This window comes from Neodiprion fabricii, chromosome 3, assembly GCF_021155785.1.
Source record: "Neodiprion fabricii isolate iyNeoFabr1 chromosome 3, iyNeoFabr1.1, whole genome shotgun sequence".
Taxonomy (NCBI): Eukaryota; Metazoa; Arthropoda; class Insecta; order Hymenoptera; family Diprionidae; genus Neodiprion; species Neodiprion fabricii.
In genome coordinates, this window is record NC_060241.1 from 21,267,874 (window position 1) to 21,289,221 (window position 21,348).

Genomic DNA, 21,348 nt, shown 5'->3' on the forward strand with positions numbered 1-21,348 from the left:
GCCATAATCTCAAATATTTTAGCTTTATGAACAATAAACATTACAAATCAGGAAACAATACCTTTTTCACAGTGAACAACAGCGTTACCCCGATATCCTGGTAGGCATTCGCAAATCATTGTCCTTACTGGATTAGAATCGAGTACTGTACATTGGGCATTGATACCACATGGCTCGATCCTAATGCAAGGATTAACGCACTCTCCACTAAAGCATGCTGTCTGTGATGGGCAGTCGGAATCGGATAGACATGTTTCGACGACTGCAAGTCACAAAATTCAACATTATAAGTAAACGTTCAGATATTGATTATAAACTAAAATAATCATCAAACTTTTAATTTACTTTGTCACATACTTGAGGCTTGAATCTAGGGGTAGCCTATAATACATAATTAGATGATCTGCAACTTTCGTTAAAAAAATTACCTTTGGTGCAACCAGATTTGGGGTTTCCTCTGTAACCCGGCGGACAGGTACATTCAATGGCATGGTTGTAAACATTACAGTCAGTCTGGTTATTACACACATCAAAGTTGCAGGGATTTTCGCACTTGTTGTTAATGCACGCCTTGTTGGTTGGACAGTCAGTACTACTTCTGCAGCCCAGCAGCCCACAACTGACTCTTGGATTACCACCGAAGCCAGGCGGACACTCGCAAATACCCTTATGGTTTATACCATGACACTCTGCTCCTTCTCCGCAATCAATCAATGCCGGTGAACATGCCGGTATGCAGTTATGCTGGATACAGGTGTGAGTTCCAATACACTCGTCATCGGATTGACAACCAAGCACTGGAAGAAGATTATTATTTGTCATCAAATTTCCTGATAATTATTTATGACAGTTGATATGCCGTAGTATGAATAAAATCATGTTCTGCTCCGTTACTACACTATGCTTATGGAGTTGCCATACGTGATACTTGATTTGCTCGAAATTGTGATCATAAACGGTGTGTTGTGATTCATAACCACACATAAAATCATAACAACTTTCATTTGGTGAAGAAAAAGCAACTTGGTCTGTTGCTTCTAGCTTTGGTACAAAGTAATTCAGAATTTGACAATATTGCGTTGCATAAGATGAATGTAGAAATAAACGTATTTATAAAAATTAAGCAAGAACAATTATGTACTAAAATTCTTTACCTCGTGCACACTGTATTTCTGGATTCCCATCATATCCATCCTCGCAAGAGCAGATTGGTTTATTATTAACAACTTGGCATATAGCAAATGCCCCGCAGTTGCAAGGATCTCTACATACAGCGTTAATGCAGGCCTTGTCCGTGGCACAGTCTGTATCTCTCGTACACTCTCCAATCGCTATGATAGGTGCCGTTGGTTGACACGTGCCACTGCCACTACTGACATATCCGCTTGGGCATACGCATATCATTGTGCGAACAGGGAAAGTGGACAGTACTTCACATTTGGATGGATCTTGACAAGGGTGTATGACGGGACATGGATCTTGACATTTTTGATTAAGGCATGCAAGTTGTGTCGGACAGTCGCCGTCTTGTCGGCATTCGGGCTCTTCTATTGGCTGACAATTGATGTATGGGTTTCCATTATACTGTGGCGGGCATCTGCACACTGGTATATGGTTTTGAGATCTGCACTCTGCGCGTGGCGAACAAGGTCTATCACGAAGACATGGGTCAATACATTGCATGTTGATACACGCGTGATCGTCAGAGCAATCACTGTTGGTGTAACACCCAATCACCAAGCACCTCTCCAACGGATTACCATAATATCCGCTGCGACAGCGACAGTTGGTCACATGGTTGGTAGCATAACATTCAGCGTTTATAGCACAAGGATTCGAAAGTAAGCACGGATTCACGCAATTGTTGTTTACGCAAGACTTGTCATCTGTGCAATCGGAATCTGCTTGGCAATCAACTGAGTGACAAGCCAGATTTGGATTTCCTTGATAACCCTGTTCACAGGAACATACAGGCTTGTGGTCTTTAACGTAGCAGACTGCGTTTGCGCCACAATTACATGGATCCCGGCATAGTCTGTTGATGCATGACTCACTTTGTCGACACTCATCGTCCGATGTGCAGCTGGCAGTCGAAACCAACAATACTGCAATATGAAACCAGGTTTATTAATTTCGTGATGTGAATTTGATTAGTAACACGGAATTTGAAAAATGAGTTGTAAAAGAACTTGCCAGGTCTGCATATTCCATCTGAATCTGTGATCCATCCTTCAGGGCAAGTGCAGGTCATAGTTCTTACTGGAGTGGTATCCAAGACATCACAACGGGCATTTTCCATGCATGGTCTAATAATTGCGCACGGATTCTGACAGCTATTTTTGATACAAGCTAACTTGCTGGGACAATCAATATCCTTCTCGCACTCTAGAGTGTTGTTAGCAATCACGGTCCGTTTTTCACAATACGAGAATGGATTTCCACTAGGTGCATATTCGGGACATCGACATGCAGCTGCATGATTCTGTACATAGCATATGGCGTTTTGTGCACAAGGTGACCGATCGAGGCAAGGATTTATGCAACGCATATTTTGACAAGCGAGATTATGAGGACAGTCAAAATCACTGTGGCACTCTGGTCTCTCGCACAGTACTTCGGGATTTCCATAAAATCCAACACCGCATCGGCATGACGCTTGATGATTCTGACCGTAGCACTCAGCGTTAATAGCGCAATTGTTTTCAATTATACATGGGCTCACGCATTGACCGTTGTAGCAGGTGTCTGTATAACTGCAGTCATTGTTCGTTTCGCATTCCACTAAACACGAAAAAATGTCATTGTCATTATGAATTGACCTACTCTACAAACAAATCGGTTATACGTATAGTAAATCACCATTGCTTCTCTTTAAAAATTGATTAACTGTGTTCACTTATCTATTACAAGATAAAAAAGTGGATGAAGGAGAATTGAAATTATGTCTTTTCAGAATAAAATTTTATGGAGTCTGGCACATATCTTTGAGGACCAAATTCAGTGTTTCGTGATAAACAGTTTTGTTTAGAAGCTTATGCAAGCACTAATAAATTTTTTCATTGTGCAGCTTTGAGTCTAGTTCCTATTATGCTCATCGAACTCTATAAAGTTTACTTTTCTAAAGTTCTCATAACTTGAATCAATCTTCGGCCACTTTTCAAACTGTCACTTGCATATAAGTCGTGTATACTAAATTGAGTGATAATTGCATAGGTCAATATCTTACCTTTAGTACATCTGAGCTGTGGGTTTCCAGAATATCCAGGAGCACAAACACAAGATGGGTAATGATTGCTGACGGTACACTTAGCATTTGGTCCACAGTTACAAGGGCTGGTGCACAAGCCATTGACACATGCTTCAGTACCAGCACACTCGCTGTTCGATACACAGCCAACGACAAGTGAAGCTGAGGACAGAATACAAATAATGAAAGTAATATATATATAAAAAAAATAAAATAAAAAAAAAACTACGAAAAAGAATAATGTATTCTGGCCAATCCAGGATTTTTTTTTTTTTTACTTATTGTCATTTTTATGTAAAAAGGCTCGACTCGTGGAAATATTAAATAAATAAATAAATAAATATAGTAAAATAGTTTGCAAATTGCTTATCTGATTATTTGTACATGATTAAATGAAATATTTTCTTACGTGGTATACACTCCGTTTTAGGATCGCCCATGTAATTATTTGGACATCTGCATACTGGATTATGCTTGTCTACATGGCACAAAGAGTTTCTTCCACAAGGGTCACCAGCAACGCACGGATTTACGCAAAGATAATTAATGCACTGTTTGTCAGTCGCACATTCGTCATTGGCATAACACTCTGGTTGTATTCCTGGCATTGGTTCTCTACCTTCTGAGGAGTTGAATTTTTTTCAGTTTATTGTGTGTGACCATTTGAATTAATTGTATTTTTATTTCTTACATGATCAATTAGTTATGAATTTGAAACGAGATTCAAATATTACTCACCATTCGTACACTCGAAGTGCGCATTTCCAGTGTATCCTGGAGCACATGAGCAGAGTGCATTGTGCGATACCGATTTGCATAGAGCATTGATTCCACATTGATTCAAGCGGCAAGCTTCGACGCATCTTCCGCTGTCGCATTTTTCCGGATCACTACATTCTCGGTCGGAACGACATTGAACGTCGTTCACTGCTAAATGAATAATAATATTTTCCCGCATTATTCACACATGAAATCAACTTAAATAAATTCAATAAATCTTTCACTTGTTTGGTTTCTACTTATGTTAATAAACTTTTCAAACGAATATAATCCACAGACGATGGGCAAACTTCTATAATTATTTTTACAAAGACCAATATGTTGAATACTTACGAATCTTCTTGCAATTGCCATTATCATCAGTGACTGTATCTGTTGGGCATTGACATATCATCGTGCGCAGTGGTAATGTGTCTAATACTCTGCATTGTTGATCATTACTGCACATATTACTAGAAGCGCATGGGTCTTGACATCTTGCATTGATACATGCCAACCCTGAACGACATTCAGCGTCTTCTGTACATTGTGGACGAATTCCGTTCGGCTCTTTAGGTTCTCCTAAAATTTGTAGCATATTTTTAAATATAAGTTTTTTTTATAAATGCTAATGATTGGCTGTAGCAAAGTTAAAATGAATCTGAAGAGCCTCGGTAGCTACACTATTCATTCATGATAACATCTGCGTCATTCTACAAAACATGCCTACAACTGACCTGTGCATTCTATATATGGGTTTCCTACTGTTCCGGGTGCACAGACGCACTTTGGTTGATGATCTCTTGCAAGACACGTTGCAGTTTCTGCGCAAGTTTCAGAATCACAAACGGGTCTGCAAACTCTGTTTAATCTGTCGCACGCTTCGTGATCCCCACAATCTTCATTATACTGGCAAATTCCTGTAACACAGGCTACTTGTGGATTTCCTTGAGTTCCTGACGGGCAGCTGCACTGAGCTCTGTGAGAGAAAACAGTGCATTGTGCTCCACGACCGCACAGTATTTCTTCGTTTGAGCAAGGATTAACACAATTCGCATTTCTGCAGGCCTTATCCACTGGGCAATCATTATCCGTTCTACACTCCGCTGTGAATACAAGAAGTATATTTGTGGATGCAAAATATTATCAAACTCATCAAAATTCATTTCTCACTGCATCAAAACTTACGCCTAAAGCATTGAACTTGCGGGTCTCCAGCAAATCCTTGCTCACAATTACATGTTGGGTGATGATTTATGGTGACACATTTTGCATTCAAACCACAAGAATTACCCAAGCATGGATCTTGACAACGCTTGTTCAGACATGCCTGGCTTATAGAACATTCTAGGTCTGATATGCACTCTGGTAAAGCTTCGTTTTCTATAATCAAGGATATTATTAATTGTGGGATGAAAATTGTGTCGAAACGTGATAAAACTTAATTAGCAAGATTTGTGATAATAAGTACATGATTACGAATTATCAATATATTTGGATTACTTACCTCTGTAACAGTATGATAGTGGGTTGCCTGTAAAGTCCGTTGGACACTGGCACGTGTGCCTATGATTATCCACGTGACATTCAGCTGAGGCTGCACAGGGTCTCGTAGTGCATGGATCAATACATTGACGATTCAAACATGCTGTATTTGGACTACAATCCGAATCAGATTTACAGCCAAGTTCGATAGCTTTGTCAACTAAAAATTGAAATTTGAAATAAAATTATAAACACGTATTTTAAATAATTCGACAACAGATGCAAATGAAAAATGATGCTGCACCGAAAAGAAAGCAAGTGAAACAGAATTGGTTGTATTATACATATACTACAAAATTTACAGGATATATTACAAGCATGCTGATGTTAGTAATCTGAAACAATATAATTGCAATATTTAGTATGAAATGATACTGATAAAAAATTCTCCATTTGTGGATGCAGTAAATACCTGGTGTACAGGCAACATGTGCATCGCCGATGAAGTTTGGTAAACATTCGCAAACCATTGTCCTCATAGGTAATGTGTCGATGACAGTGCACTTAGCGTTGGTGCCACAGTGATGCGATTGGTCACATGGATTTTTACACGTTCCACTGAAGCACGCCAGTCTACTGGCACAATTTGCATCCATGGTACATTCTGGTGCTGGGAATATTGGTTCTGCAAAACAGAGTTTATACAATCTCCGTCTTTATCGTTGTAAACTATTGTCACCATAAATAAAATCGATATTTATATTACCTAGTGTGCAGGATTTGTAGGGATCACCAATGTATCCGGGTGGACATCTACATGTTGGTTGATGGTTGAAGACAGAGCATTGAGCTGACGACGAGCAATCGCATGGATCTACACATTTCGTATTGCGGCAAGCTAAGAATAACGCACAGTCGCTGTCCACTGTACATTCAGGTCTCTCACATATTTGATAAGCATCACCGATGTATCCATCAGGGCAATAGCAATGAGCTTTATGATAACCATTCGAACGACACATGGCATTTGAGCCGCACTGTGTGATCAGACATGCGTCGATACATTCTTTGTTGTAACACGTTTGACTAAGTGAACACTCGTCATCGTTACGGCATCCAACTATATGAGAAACAATTATTTTGTCAAAATTTAAACATTCATAAATACTAAAATTCAGTTATTACAATTAATTAGATGGTGAGAAATAAGCTATTTTTTACTCACGTTCATAACAATTCTGTTGCGGATTGCCAGTGAAACCATCATTGCACACACAAATTGCTCTGTGCAATTGAACATGGCAAACGCTATTCTGGCCACACGAATTCAAGCTGCAAGGATTGATACATCGCTGTTCTATGCAGGCTTTGTCATTTGCACAATCTTCGTTGTTGGTACATTCGGGTTTTGGAACATCTGAGCAAGATAATCAAGGTGGTAAAAACGTTTCATTAGCCGACCAAATTGATAAGCAATAATGTAATCATATTTAAAACGATATTACCTTCAGTAATCATGAGAGGTCTACATTGTATTTGAGGGTCTCCTATATAACCACTTGGGCATGAACAGATAGCTGCATGATTTACGGTCTGGCAGAACGAATTAATACCGCAACTTCCTATGCATGGATCTCTACATTTCTGAGAGTAACAAGCTCTGTTTCGTGGACAATCTTGATTGATAACACATTCTGGATATATGCACACGGCAGCTCCGTTTCTTACACGGCATTCTCCGTTGGCATTGCATGGAGATGGATTACACGGATCGGTTTCTAATGGAAATTGAAGAAACAACATACTTTCTTATTCTGAGATAAAAAAGAGTATTGAAATTTCAGTGAAACTGTCATCAAGCAGGCAATAGTTTTCATTATTTTAGCACTGATCCAAGGTAGATCTTGGATGCATCAATTTAGTGGTCTCATTCCTAATCTCGCTTGAAACTCACCTTTGATTTCGTAACATTCAACAAATGGATTGCCAACTTTTGGTTGGGGACAACTGCACAGTGGACTGTGATTGATGACCTTGCACTCGGCTCCAAATCCGCAAATACCTTGTAAACAAGGATTAACACATTTTGTGCTAATACAAGCTTTATCTCCAGGGCAATCAGAGCTCAATACGCATTCAGGCTTACAGCCACTGACACTAAACGGATCACCCAACAAACTTGGTGGGCATACGCACGAAACTGTGATTCCTTGCCTCTGGCAGATGGCATTTGGTCCACATGGTGAAGGATTGCATGGATCTTTTTCTCTGGAATCTGTAAGTTTTATGCAGCACATGTATGAATGATGCTTAAAGAAGTGAGTAAAACTCAATTCATGACAAGTTTCATATGATACATTTAAAAGACAGGGTTCAGTATTACTAAAAATCAAAAATTATCCAAACTTTCGGAGAAAGAAGGTTGAGGAAGAGACCTTCTATAAATATGATAAATCATAAAATAATTCAGCAAACCTGTCTATGATTGACTGATTTCATAAACAAGATGAATAGAATTGTGTATGCAAATGTGACTGTCGATAAGATTGAAATTTAAAAAAAGAACAGATATTTAAAAATTATTTGATTTTGTAGACTTCAATTGCTCTATAATAACGGTCTCCGTACGGAGGAGTGTTGAATATATGTTGCGAACGTTTTGAATGTCAGCTAATATGACTCGAAGTCAGATGGAAAAGAATTGCCACTATGCTGATAGTTGGAAAAAGTATGTTTCGCCTACTCAAGCAATGCTATTTACTCTCTTACTTTTACGTAGTATTTACGATATTTTTGTGCCAGCAGAATATGTGAATTTAATACCTTGCAAGTGCGTACAGAAATACCCACCACAATAATTATACAGCAAGATCAGCGAGCAAAACAATATCTTAGCTAGTGTTATTTGAATTTGCTCAGATTCATGTCTATTATTATAGTATGGATATTCTTTCTTTCATATTCATTGTAATTGGCGCCAATAAAAATGTTGCAGATTTTTTCAACAGTTTTTTTTTCTCTTCTCCTAACTTTTGATTCAGACAGTCAATATTCAGATTTTGTCTGACCATTCAACCTCATGTATGACAGAAGTGACGAAATAAAGTAATCGACTTTAAATGGAATCTCCGATATACATATGTAATTATATACAATAAGACTCACCTTCAACAACAGCTTGACATATTCTAAATGCATCACCAACAGTAGTTGGAGGACAAGAACACACAGGAACATGATTCGAGACTCTACAGATTGCACCAACGCCGCACGTGCCGGGGCAAGGATCTTGGCATTTATTTCGTATGCAAGCCTGTGACATTGGACAATCACTGTTAATAGAACACTCTGGTCTACATGCTTCGTAAGGGTTGCCTCTGTACTCTGGTTGGCATTCGCATATAGCTGCGTTATAACTTTCTCTACAGTACGCATTGACTCCACATGGCGATGGGTTACACGGTGTTAACAGAGCTATTGGTTTTTCCGGCTCAACTGAAATGAAAAAGAACACACGAATTAGCATTTCTAATTAGCATGATATGTAAATATTAATACGCAAAGCATCTGATATGGCAATAATTAGTGTATTTGCAAACTTGTTAAATAGTAGTTGAAGCTTAAAAGCAGTTGAATATTCAATGCTAGCGGTCTTACATTACATTTTTAGTTCAGCAGAAAGTAAAAAAAATAATCACTATAGTTGATTTAAAAGCGGGTAATAATATATGCGATAATTTGGGTAAATAGAAGCGCAAAGAGGTGGATTAACGTTTATCGTAGGTACGCAGTATTGTACTGTAAACCGATTACGGAAAGACGCCTAATTAACGCAATAGAGTAATTTTGTGGCAGGGATGTAAGCTATACTTCATCTGAGGCAATATTATTTGAATGTTCAAAACCAAGCACCTGATAAAAGCTTCGTATATTGTTCTAAGCTTTGTGATTGGCAATTATAATTCATTTGTAAAATCTTACATGGTACAATTGCACATATTGTAAATGGGTCTCCTGTATATCCTTCGGAACATGAACATCGTGGCTGATGTAAAGTAACATCGCATAATGCATTGGCTCCGCATAAGCCTATGCAAGGGTCGCCACATTTCAAATTAATACAGGCTTCATGGGCAGGGCACTCGTCGTTAACAACGCACTCGGGTCTACAATTTGGTGGGAGCCCCAAGTAGGGCGGTACACAGGAGCATGAGGGCGTATTGGCAGTAGTTGGCGTGCACTGAGAATTTGGTCCACAGGGCGACGGGTTACAAGGGTCCGTTGGTTCAGGAGTATATAAGGGCTCTGTTTTCGAAGAAGCTTGTAATTAGTTTCTCTCATTTCATAGATCTTGATACACAAATTTAACCTCATAAAACTCACTTATAGGTGTACAATAAACGAACGGATCGCCAGTGTACTTTTCTGGACAACTGCAGATGGGATTGTGATTGCGCACGGTACATAGAGCATATTGACCACAAGTATTGATGCACGGGTTTTGACATTTCTGATTTATACATGCTCTGTTTTGCTCACAGTCAGAACTGACCGAACACTCAGGTCTGCAGTTGGGTGGCACTCCATTATATTCAGGAAGGCACAAGCATGAAGCTTGATTGGATAGTTCACGGCAAATACTGTTTGGCCCACAGGGTGATGGATTGCAAGGATTCACTTCCGGTGTTTCTGCGAGAAATTTAACGGAAAAGGAGTTACGATTGCTCAGATATGTGCTCAGTGGACGATGCAATGGGGACATGGTATGTAGTCTTACTTTGAACGATCCGACAGAAACTGAACGGATCTCCTTCATAGTTCGGTAAACAGTTGCACATGGGTACATGATTTATAGCGTTGCATTCGGCATTTTGACCACAAACGCCGGGGCAAGGGTCGACACACTTATTACGAATACAAGCTTTGTTGTAAGGACAATCGGTGTTTAAGACGCATTCTGGTCGGCACATGTAGTACGGATCTCCGTGATATTCGGGCAAACAAGTGCATGAACCATTATCGCATCTGGCATTCGATCCGCAGGGAGATGGGTTGCATGGATCCGTCAGTACTGGTTTTATTGCTACAGTAATTATACAAGTATATCATATTACATTAGCCTGTAAAAAATTGTTGATGAACCTGTAAGAGATAGCTGAAAACGGTAAGGCTTACGTGGTGTTAGATTGCATCTATTGAACGGATCTCCTGTGAACCCTTCTGGACATGTACACATTGGGGTGTGATAAACTACGTTACACTGTGCTCCTAATCCACAAGATCCTGGGCATGGGTCTTTACATTTTTCTCTTATACAAGCTCTGTTGCTTGGACAATCTTCATTAATTACACATTCAGGGCGGCAATTAGGAGGCGAGCCAATATAGTTTTGTGTGCAAGAGCATGATGGACTGTCCCCTATAGCTTTACATATAGAAAATGGACCACACGGTGACGGTAGACAAGGATCAACTCGTGGAGGCTCAGGTAATTCTAAAATATAAAAATTTCATATCAGTATTACAAAATGGTTGTGTTGTAAGCTAATGAATATATATCGGATATTTCATGTGCAATAGAACGATGGATTTCTCTGATTCTTTTCAATTCATTTGTCCTTGTGGAGAATTAAAAGTAAGTGTTGACGGTATTAACCAGGGATTGTTTCAAAGCTTAAAATGTTTTAATGAAATATCAAAAAATGATTGAAAAAAGCTCTATTTTTCTTTGATATAAAGAAAATGCATGCATTGTAACAATCTCAGTTAATTTAATTAGAGCATGTCTGTGTTGGAGTCATCTTAAACAACTTGGGAAAATATAAAATAATTTATGGATAATCCTTTTAATATCTGTTAGAATTGAGCACAAAGGCAATAAAATCTAAAAGAGTCAGGGAAGAAAGAAGTTGCTCGGTTTGCGTTGAATTTAATAAAGAATATTATATATACACTTACGAATTTCGAAACATCTTATAAACGGATCGCCAGTATGACCAGCATTGCAACTGCAAATTGGACTGTGGTTCATAGTTTCGCATCTCGCATTAGTACCACAAATGCCTGGGCATGGATCAACGCATTTCAAATTCATACAGGCACGATTAGACGGGCATTCAGAATTTACTCTACATTCCGGTTTACAGAATGGTGGACTTCCGAAATAGTTTGGTAGACATGTACATTCAGCTTTCTGATTCACAGCACGACATTGACTGTTCGGTCCACAAGGTGACGGTTTGCAAGGATCCGTAAGTGTAGGTTGGTCAAATGCTGGGTAAACAAAAGTTCAATCAATTGATTTCTCCAATAGCAATTTCGGACAGTTGAAAAAAGCGCTTTCGGAATATAACTCACTTATCACACTACAATAACGGAATGGATCACCACTGTAGCCTGTTTGGCAAGTACATGTTGGGTAGTGATTGATTACTTGGCAATAAGCATTTGCTCCACAGGTCCCTGGGCAGGGATTCTGACATTTAGACCGGATGCAAGCTTTGTCTGCTGCGCAATCCGAATTAATTACACATTCTGGTCGGCAGCCTTCATATGGGTTTCCAACATATTCTGGCAAACATACGCAAGAGCCTGCACCATTCAATTCACGGCATATAGCATTTGAACCACACGGTGATGGTGAGCACACATCAACTTCAATTGGTTGTTGAACTGTAAAAAAATTTTTCATAAACCAAAAAAATTAATTATTATATCTATTCATACAGGGCACATGAGATTTTTCGATTTGGATGGCATTCTTTCGTAGCTTCGCTACATTTGAACATAATAGCATGCCAAATTATAATTTTACGCTTAGGAATATGAGCTTTTCACGACCTTAACACCACATTCTATTTTCAGGCTTCCGACAACAATGGCAATACTGCATAGGATGAGAAGATTGAAAAAATACTACAAGCCAAACTAGGTGCGATATTACGGCATAATTTCAAAGGATATCAAAAATCGATAAACTAACACCTGTTCTACTTGGTGTTCATTTCTGTGCAAGTTGAAAGTTAATTCAACAAGATTTTACGTAAAAATGGCTATTTCACAGGCGATTTACAACACATTTTTTTTTGATGAAGGTCTCAAGATAGAGAGTATGTACAATAAAACCTCAAGCAAGTTAATCCAGGCCTGAAATTTCGAATAATTATATATGCTTTGGTATAAAGATACCATGATAAAAGTGTTGTCAAAATCTAGGGATCTCATGTATGAACCTGTATGAATTTTCGTGGAACCGTGTAGAAAGGGAGGTATGGAATCATAATGACGTGATAAAGTATGTTTTGCTTACTCTGGTGCGGAGTACATTGTACAAATGGATTTCCAGTAAATCCGCTAGCACAAATACACATAGGGGTGTGGCTGATTGCTCGACATTCAGTGTTTATGCCACATGAACCAGGACAAGGGTCCTTACATTTTTGATTAATACATGCTAAGTGACTAGAACAATCAGTGTTGCTGATACACTCTGGTCTACAATTGGGCGGAACCCCGGTGAATTCGCTTAGGCAAGAACACGATGGACTGTCATTTACGATTAAACATTTGGCATTGGGGCCACATGGAGATGGTTGACAAGGATCTTTCGGTACGTCAGGTTCTCTTACTGGAAGCAAACAATTCATAATTATATATAACGAGAATATCTGTCTGTAATTATATTGTGAACAAATGAAAAAATAACATTTGCTCTCACCTGCTGGATAGCATCGTACAAATGGATCTCCCGTAAGTTGCGAAGGACAACTGCATATAGGATTATGGTTCACAACAACACATTGAGCTGACAAACCACATGTACCAGGACATGGGTTTATACACTTCTGATTATTACATGCTTTGTTTTGAACACAATCGGAACTGATTACACATTCTGGCTTGCAAGTAGGTGGTGATCCTATAACACCAGGAATACAAGAACACACAGCCTGTCCATTTACTATTTGACAGTGACTGTTCGGCCCACAAGGTGAAGGCTGGCAGGGATTCGATGGAATTCGATCTGCAATAATGACCATTTTCATATTATCCTTTTTCCGAATCGATAAAATACTATTGCCACTATCAGTAATGATTAATCAATGTTGACTCATATAAGAAAACAAACCTTGCTTAGGTGAGCATAAAACAAACGCATTTCCAGTCATGTTACGAGGACAGCTACACATGGGCAAATGATTGACAACAAAACATTCGGCATTGGAGCCACAAGTACCGAGACACGGATCTTTGCATTTGTTGCGAATACATGCTTTGTCACGAGAACAATCCGAATTTAATACACATTCTGGGCGACAGCCTTGATAAGGATCGCCGTAGAATTCAGGCAAACATGAACATTCGCCTCCGCTGCACCGTGCATTTGAACCACATGGCGATGGATTACAAGGATCGATTGGCTCATCTAATAAAAAAACATGTGTAAAATGTCCAAACTTAGAAATATGAAATCCCTAATTGTATAAGCATAGACTGCTATACCACTGACTTCAGGTTGGTTCTGAGAAGTACTCAACACTAAAAGCTACATAATAACTAATTTCCGTACTAAATACGCAGTATCGACTTCTTACCCATTGCTGGTGGTTTCGGGCTACAGCTGCTGAAAGGATCACCGCTATAACCTTCGAGACATGTGCAAACTGGAATATGATTAACAACGGTACAACGAGCACCGACACCACAAGATCCTGGACACGGGTCTCTGCATTTTTCTCTTATGCAAGCCCTATTGCTAAGGCAATCAGAATTGATAGAACATTCTGGTCGACAATTGGGAGGTACTCCGATATAATTGTGCATGCAAGTACACGACGGATTATCACCAATAGCCTGACAGACAGCATTGGGTCCGCATGGAGATGGAACGCATGGATTCTTTGGATATTCCTTGTTTGGTAGTGGTTCTATTGAGAGCACAAAAATACAAGATATATGTCAATGATAAAACCAATAGAACCTTCGATTCGCTGAATTATCAAAATACTCACCCTGAATGGAGTAGCAATAGCTGAATGGATCTCCAGTTGATCCAATTCTGCAACTACATACGGGACTGTGATTCAAGACCCTGCATTCTGCATTGCTTCCGCAAGTACCAGGGCATGGATCTTGGCATTTTTGATTGATACAAGCAAGGTTCGTCTGACACTCAGAACTAACAACACACTCAGGTCGACAATTTGGAGGACTTCCAATAAATAATGGTAAGCATGAACACCTAACTTGCCCATTATTGTCCTGACATTGACTGTTCGGTCCACATGGTGACGGATTACATGCATTGCGTTCAACCGGTGGCTCTGTTTGCAAAAATGTATGAAATGTTAATTAAAGGTTTAAGGTTTTGTGCGTTACATCCGATGGTTTAAAAAGTTGACAATACTCGATTCATAATGGTAGAACATTAACATTATCGTGATAAAAAAACTATTTACCTGTTTCAGGCGGTATTGCGTTACAATAGCTGAATGGATTTCCAGTATATCCTGGGATGCATGTGCACGACGGTAAATGCGCCACCACTTGGCATTGTGCATTTCTACCACAAGTTCCCGGACATGGGTCTTGACACTTAGATCTAATACATGCACGGCTAGCACTACAATCTGAATTGATCGTACACTCAGGTCGACAACCCTCGTATGGATTTCCAATGTATTCTGATATACACACACAAGAACCAGCTCCGTTTTGTTCCTTGCACACTGCATTTGTACCGCAAGGTGATGGTATACATGGATTTTCTGGGACGACAGGTTCATCTATGTGGAAAAAGCATAGCAGTTCGTACGTGATTATGAAAAGTAAACTAATCCTTGGTAGAAAGATTATGACTTTAGCTTACTTTGTTTTGTGATGCATTGGGTGAACGGATCACCTGTGTATCCGATAATGCAAATACACATTGGCGTATGACCAACCACACGACATTCAGCATTAGCACCACAAGATCCTGGACATGGGTCTTTACATTTCTGGTTAATGCAGGCTAAATTATTTGAACAATCATTATTGCTAATGCATTCTGGTCTACAATTAGGAGGAGTCCCTATAAAGCTCGAAAGACAGGAGCATGATGGCGCATTATTGTTGACTTGACATAACGCATTAGGGCCACAAGGAGATGGCTGACACGGATTTTTCGGCTCATCAAATCTTTCCGCTGCAAAAAAAGAAGATTATTGGTTCAATTGTCTGTTCATTTGATCTGAATTGGTTCGGTATGTAAAATTTGATACATACTGATTGGTATGCATCTTATAAACGGATCTCCAGTAAATGTCTGTGGACAACTACAAATCGGATTGTGATAAACGACTTGACAACGAGCTGATACTCCACATGTTCCAGGGCAAGGGTCTTTACACTTTTGGTTAATGCAGGCTTCATTCTGAGCACATTCAGAATTGATCACACATTCTGGTCGACATGATGGTGGATTTCCAATGAATCCTGTTATGCAAGTGCATACAGCCTGGTTGTTGATTTCTTGACACCGACTATTCGGACCACATGGCGATGGATTGCAAGGATTAATCACATCTGGTTCTGCAATGATAAACGTTCACAATAAGAGATAGGAAATTTCATATTAAATAACATACATACCTTTAGCTGGTGAACAGAAACTGAACGCATTTCCAGTTGTTCCACTGGGGCAACTACACATTGGGACATGATTGATGACCGTGCATTCTGCATTTTGACCACACACTCCAGGACAAGGGTCAGCACACTTGTTACGTATACATGCTTTGTCAAAGATACACTCTGTATTTTGTACACATTCAGGACGACATCCGAAATACGGATCCCCATGGTATTCTGGTAAGCAGATGCACGCACCATTTACGCATTCTGCATTTGGTCCACACGGCGAGAGACTGCAGGGGTCTGGTACTACTGGCTCAGCTATATTTAGATTTTCGGAATTAAAAATAAAGAATTTTCGCAATACAGATAACACTAGTTTGCACCAATAAATGTTGAGGACAAACAATTCACTTACAGAGCGGTTGTTTCGGGGAACAACTGGTGAATGGATCTCCGGTATATCCGTCTGGGCAAGTGCAAGATGGAACGTGATTAACAACGTTACATTGTGCTCCAATTCCGCAGGATCCTGGGCATGGATCTCTACACTGTTCTCTGATACAAGCGCGGTTACTGACGCATTCAGAGTTAATTGTACATTCAGGCCTACAATTCGGAGGCGATCCAATCGAGTTCTGCGTGCATGTGCATGATGGTAAATTACCAACAGCTTGACAGATAGAAAATGGTCCACATGGAGATGGTAGACATGGATTTTCATTCTCGATAGGTGCTGGGGTTTCAACTGAAATTCATCGATTTTAATATTAATAATTCAGTAATCCATGCACAAAATATAATCAATCTCTTCAATGCTTACCAGGGATATTGAAGCATTTTACAAACGGATCTCCGGTGAATCTTTGAATACAACTGCAAATAGGGCTATGATTGATAGTATCACATTTTGCATTTAGACCGCAAATGCCTGGGCATGGATCTGCACACTTCTGATTGATGCAGGCACGGTTTGTTGGACATTCCGCGCTAATCACACATTCTGGTCTACACGATGGTGGACTTCCCATGTAATTTGGCAAGCAAGAACAGATTCCCTGACCATTGACTTCACGACATTTACTATTTGGCCCACAAGGTGAAGGGTTACATGGGTCAGCAGGCACTTCATCTACACAGTTTAATTTAAGTATTTATAACTGTCGAATAATTATTACTGATATGTGTAAATATAATTACTACATTTTAAAAACTTGCCTTCTTTAATTACAACATTACAGTATCGGAATGGATCACCGGTATATCCAAATTGACATGTGCACGATGGTAGATGATTAATGACTTGACATACAGCGTTTTGACCACACGTTCCTGGGCATGGATTTTGACACTTTGAATTGATACAAGCTCTGTCGGATGTACAGTCGGAATTAATTACACATTCTGGGCGACAACCCTCATAGGGGTTCCCAATATAATCTGGTAAACATGTGCAAGATCCAACTCCATTCAATTCTCGGCACACTGAATTAGATCCACATGGCGATGGTATACAAGGTGTTGGCTTTTCTTCCGGTAATTTTTCAGCTGCAAAGCACATCAATGAAAACATACTCGGAAATGATAAACCGACAAATACTTACTTTGCTTTGGAACACACTGGGTGAATGGATCCCCGATGAAACCAGCTGCACAAACACACATTGGAGTGTGACTTATTACTCTACAGTCAGCATTTGCTGCACATGAGCCTGGACAAGGATCTCTGCATTTTTGGTTAATACAGGCCAAGTTGGAGGGACATTCGCTGTTACTAACACATTCAGGTCTACATTGTGGTGGTGATCCGGTGAATTCAGGTAGACAAGAGCATGAAGGAGAGTCATTTACTACTTGACATTGAGCATTAGGACCACACGGTGATGGTTGACAAGGCATAGAAGTATCCGGTTGTTTTTCTGTTGGATTTCAAATACGGTATATTATAGTTTGGTCCAGTGACAAGCTCATCAGCTGCAGAAAGCATAAATTTTCGCAACTCACCAATTAGAGTGCATCTAACAAATGGATCTCCGGTAAGATCTGCCGGACAGCTACATATGGGATTATGATTTACAACATTACAAATAGCTCGGAGCCCACATGTCCCTGGGCAAGGATCTATACACTTTTGATTACTGCATGCTTTGTTTGGAGCACAGTCAGAGCTAATTGTACATTCTGGTCTGCAGCTTGGTGGACTGCCCATGTAACCAGCAATACAAGAACAAACTGCTTGTTCATTGATACGACGACACTGACTGTTTGAACCACACGGCGATGGATTGCAAGGATCCGACAGTACTGGCACTATTTAAAATCATAGGTATATACATCAATGACCAGTGGAAAAGTCCATTAACAATTATGTATATCCACTAAAACTACAGCTAACTGTTGTGTTGTTACTGTGACTTGTGACGAAGGATTGTGAACTTTACCTTGCACTGTGTAGCAAGCAACGAACGCGTTGCCAGATGTACCGGATGGGCAAGTGCAAATTGGGATATGATTTATGACACTGCATACAGCATTGTTTCCACATGTTCCTATGCAAGGATCCTTGCATTTACTTTGAATACATGCTTGATTAATTGCACAATCTTGATTAAGTACACATTCTGGTCGACAACCTATGAATGGGTCTCCTTGGAAGTTTGGCAAACACGTACATGTACCATCGAGACATTGTGTGTTTGCACGACACAAATAACACGGATCAGTAGGTTCTGGTTCTTGTGCTAAAATATAAGTTATATGGCAATGCAATGGTATACTTCATAGTAATGATATTATTATTAACGAAACATAGTGCAGAATATAGGAGACACTTATTTGATTCAATACTACAGAACATGGCTTACGTGATTCCAATTGTGGTGTACACCTGGTAAATGGATCCCCGGTATAACCTTCAAGGCAATGACACATAGGTGTATGACCAACCACTGTACATTCTGCTCCTATTCCGCAAGATCCTGGACAAGGATCTCTGCATTTTGATTGTAGACATGCCTGATTACTGGGACAGTCGGGGTTGATTGTACACTCTGGTCTACAATTGGGCGGTGTTCCTATGAAACTGGCTAGACATGCACACGATGCTTGTCCATTAATGTCACGACATTCAGAGTTTTGTCCACATGGCGAAGGAAGACAAGGATTGACATATGTTTGTGGTTCATCTGGTAGCGTAACTGTGAATCCGAATGGTTTTTTGATTATTATTATTATTATTATATCATCGATTATCAGATTGTGTGTATTTTGAATTTATTAAAGAGTTTTGAAATTTTTTTATGTTCCTAATTTCACACTTACCCGGTACTCTGAAACACGTAACAAATGGATCTCCTGTGTAACCCTGCTGGCAACTACAAATTGGACTATGGTTTATGGTTTCACATCTTGAATTTGAGCCACATCTTCCAGGGCATGGATCAATACATTTTTTGTTAATACATGCTCGGTTTGATGGGCATTCCGAACTAACAACACATTCTGGGCGACACGCTGGAGGAGTTCCGACATATTCGGGCAAACATGAGCAAACAGCTTGTTCATTTATTATTCGACATTGGCTGTTTGGTCCACATTGCGATGGATTACATGGGTCTTGTTTGACAGGTGTATCTGGTAGAAGAGAAAAAAAATTGCCGCAATTAGATTATACAATAAACAAAAGAGCCAAAACAATGGGTAGTAAAATAAGTAATCCGATTAATTCATTGTCAAGGTAAATCTAAACTGTTTTCTTAAGGCCACTGTTTTAATATACATGCAATCAGAGGTGAGGAAATTTTTTCGATAACTAAGGTTCAGAAGAATTTTTAATATTAGCATCTAATTAAATAAGCCGTTGATTTCGTAATTGAGGTACTTTTGAACTGTTTGCAAGTGTATTAGAATTATGATAATCTGGTACATGGAAAATGTGAACGAGGTCAGTTCGGTTTCCCGACTAACTAAGACTGTTTCATACCTTCTACAGCCATGATGCAGTAAGTGAAAGGATCACCAGTATATCTTGCGTAACAAGTACACATGGGCAAGTGGTTAACAACTTGACATTCTGCATTCTGTCCACATGTTCCGGGACAAGGATCTTTGCATTTGAAATTAATGCACGCAGTATTCGACGGACAATCAGAATTAATAACACACTCTGGTCTGCAACCTTCGTACGGATTTCCGAAATAATTTGGAAGACACGAGCATGAGCCGGCTTCATTGAGCTCTTTGCACACAGCATTTGCTCCGCAAGGAGAAGGCTGACAGGGTCGTTGAGGTTGTATGGGCAGTGATGCTGTAAAATGATATTTACACCAATTAGTTATCAGCATATATTGCGCGACGGATATGCGAACATTTTCAGCTATTTCAATGCGATTTTTAAAAGTTTATTTCTTCAGAACATTTTGCAGGAACATCAATGCGATAATTTTGATTTCAATTCATATGATTATATGTATATATCATACTTACGTTCTCGGTAAGTACATTGTGTGAAAGGATCCCCAGTGTAGGAATTCTTACACACGCACATTGGGGTATGACTGAATACGTGACACTCTGCATTGGATCCACAAGAACCAGGACAAGGGTCTTTGCACTTTTGATTGATACAAGCTAAGTTGCTGGAGCATTCACTATTGCTACTACATTCTGGTCTACAGTTTGGTGGGTTTCCTATAAACTCTGGTAGACACGAGCAAGATGGAGAATCGTTTGTAATCTGGCACAGGGCGTTAGGGCCGCATGGAGATGGTTGGCATGGGTTGATGGATGGTGGTACTTCATCTACTGCAATTGAATTTATATGATTAAATAATCAGATACTTATTCATGTCACAGACGCTAGGAATAAGAGTCGAAATATTCTTACACATCGGTGTGCATCTGATGAATGGATCGCCTGTGAATCGCGTAGGACAGCTGCAGATTGGATTATGATTCACAACCTGGCATTTGGCTTTCAAACCGCATGTACCTGGACATGGGTCTTTACATTTCTGATTACTGCATGCTTCGTTTTGGAGGCAATCGGTGCTGACTATACATTCTGGTCGACAAGTGGGAGGGCTACCAATGAATCCGCTCACACATGAACAAACAGCTTGTCCATTTACAACACGGCATTCGCTATTGGGTCCACATGGCGTGGGGTTGCATGGGTTCGACAGGATAGGTTCTATTCATGAAAAATGTTGTCAGAATAAACTTTATAAAACTGCCACAATCGGT

At 39.6% G+C, this 21,348-nt stretch overlaps 1 protein-coding gene across 3 annotated transcripts in view; it reads right to left on the reverse strand.

Annotated features, from left to right (window-relative positions):
• LOC124178732 overlaps positions 1-21,348 on the reverse strand; it is a 132,964-nt gene that overhangs the window by 3,477 nt on the left and 108,139 nt on the right. For 2 of the 3 annotated variants that reach the window (XM_046562302.1, XM_046562303.1), the window contains exons 138-180: positions 20,990-21,295; positions 20,590-20,907; positions 20,087-20,410; positions 19,426-19,737; positions 18,969-19,301; positions 18,546-18,845; positions 18,109-18,414; positions 17,709-18,023; positions 17,323-17,652; positions 16,928-17,236; positions 16,523-16,852; positions 16,123-16,425; positions 15,757-16,062; positions 15,359-15,676; positions 14,949-15,275; positions 14,502-14,813; positions 14,085-14,417; positions 13,619-13,915; positions 13,208-13,513; positions 12,800-13,117; positions 11,848-12,162; positions 11,449-11,763; positions 10,667-10,984; positions 10,269-10,574; positions 9,875-10,180; positions 9,473-9,796; positions 8,657-8,986; positions 7,446-7,766; positions 6,997-7,269; positions 6,717-6,908; positions 6,258-6,611; positions 5,964-6,176; positions 5,514-5,711; positions 5,195-5,389; positions 4,744-5,112; positions 4,361-4,588; positions 3,986-4,177; positions 3,657-3,869; positions 3,227-3,409; positions 2,194-2,781; positions 1,155-2,105; positions 429-797; positions 62-262 (exon numbers count right to left, since the gene is read on the reverse strand). In XM_046562302.1, the coding sequence (XP_046418258.1) occupies positions 62-262; positions 429-797; positions 1,155-2,105; positions 2,194-2,781; positions 3,227-3,409; positions 3,657-3,869; positions 3,986-4,177; positions 4,361-4,588; positions 4,744-5,112; positions 5,195-5,389; positions 5,514-5,711; positions 5,964-6,176; positions 6,258-6,611; positions 6,717-6,908; positions 6,997-7,269; positions 7,446-7,766; positions 8,657-8,986; positions 9,473-9,796; positions 9,875-10,180; positions 10,269-10,574; positions 10,667-10,984; positions 11,449-11,763; positions 11,848-12,162; positions 12,800-13,117; positions 13,208-13,513; positions 13,619-13,915; positions 14,085-14,417; positions 14,502-14,813; positions 14,949-15,275; positions 15,359-15,676; positions 15,757-16,062; positions 16,123-16,425; positions 16,523-16,852; positions 16,928-17,236; positions 17,323-17,652; positions 17,709-18,023; positions 18,109-18,414; positions 18,546-18,845; positions 18,969-19,301; positions 19,426-19,737; positions 20,087-20,410; positions 20,590-20,907; positions 20,990-21,295 (13,557 nt within the window). The remainder of the gene's footprint in view (positions 1-61; positions 263-428; positions 798-1,154; positions 2,106-2,193; positions 2,782-3,226; positions 3,410-3,656; positions 3,870-3,985; positions 4,178-4,360; positions 4,589-4,743; positions 5,113-5,194; positions 5,390-5,513; positions 5,712-5,963; positions 6,177-6,257; positions 6,612-6,716; positions 6,909-6,996; positions 7,270-7,445; positions 7,767-8,656; positions 8,987-9,472; positions 9,797-9,874; positions 10,181-10,268; positions 10,575-10,666; positions 10,985-11,448; positions 11,764-11,847; positions 12,163-12,799; positions 13,118-13,207; positions 13,514-13,618; positions 13,916-14,084; positions 14,418-14,501; positions 14,814-14,948; positions 15,276-15,358; positions 15,677-15,756; positions 16,063-16,122; positions 16,426-16,522; positions 16,853-16,927; positions 17,237-17,322; positions 17,653-17,708; positions 18,024-18,108; positions 18,415-18,545; positions 18,846-18,968; positions 19,302-19,425; positions 19,738-20,086; positions 20,411-20,589; positions 20,908-20,989; positions 21,296-21,348) is intronic. The other variant, XM_046562301.1, reaches the window with a different exon arrangement.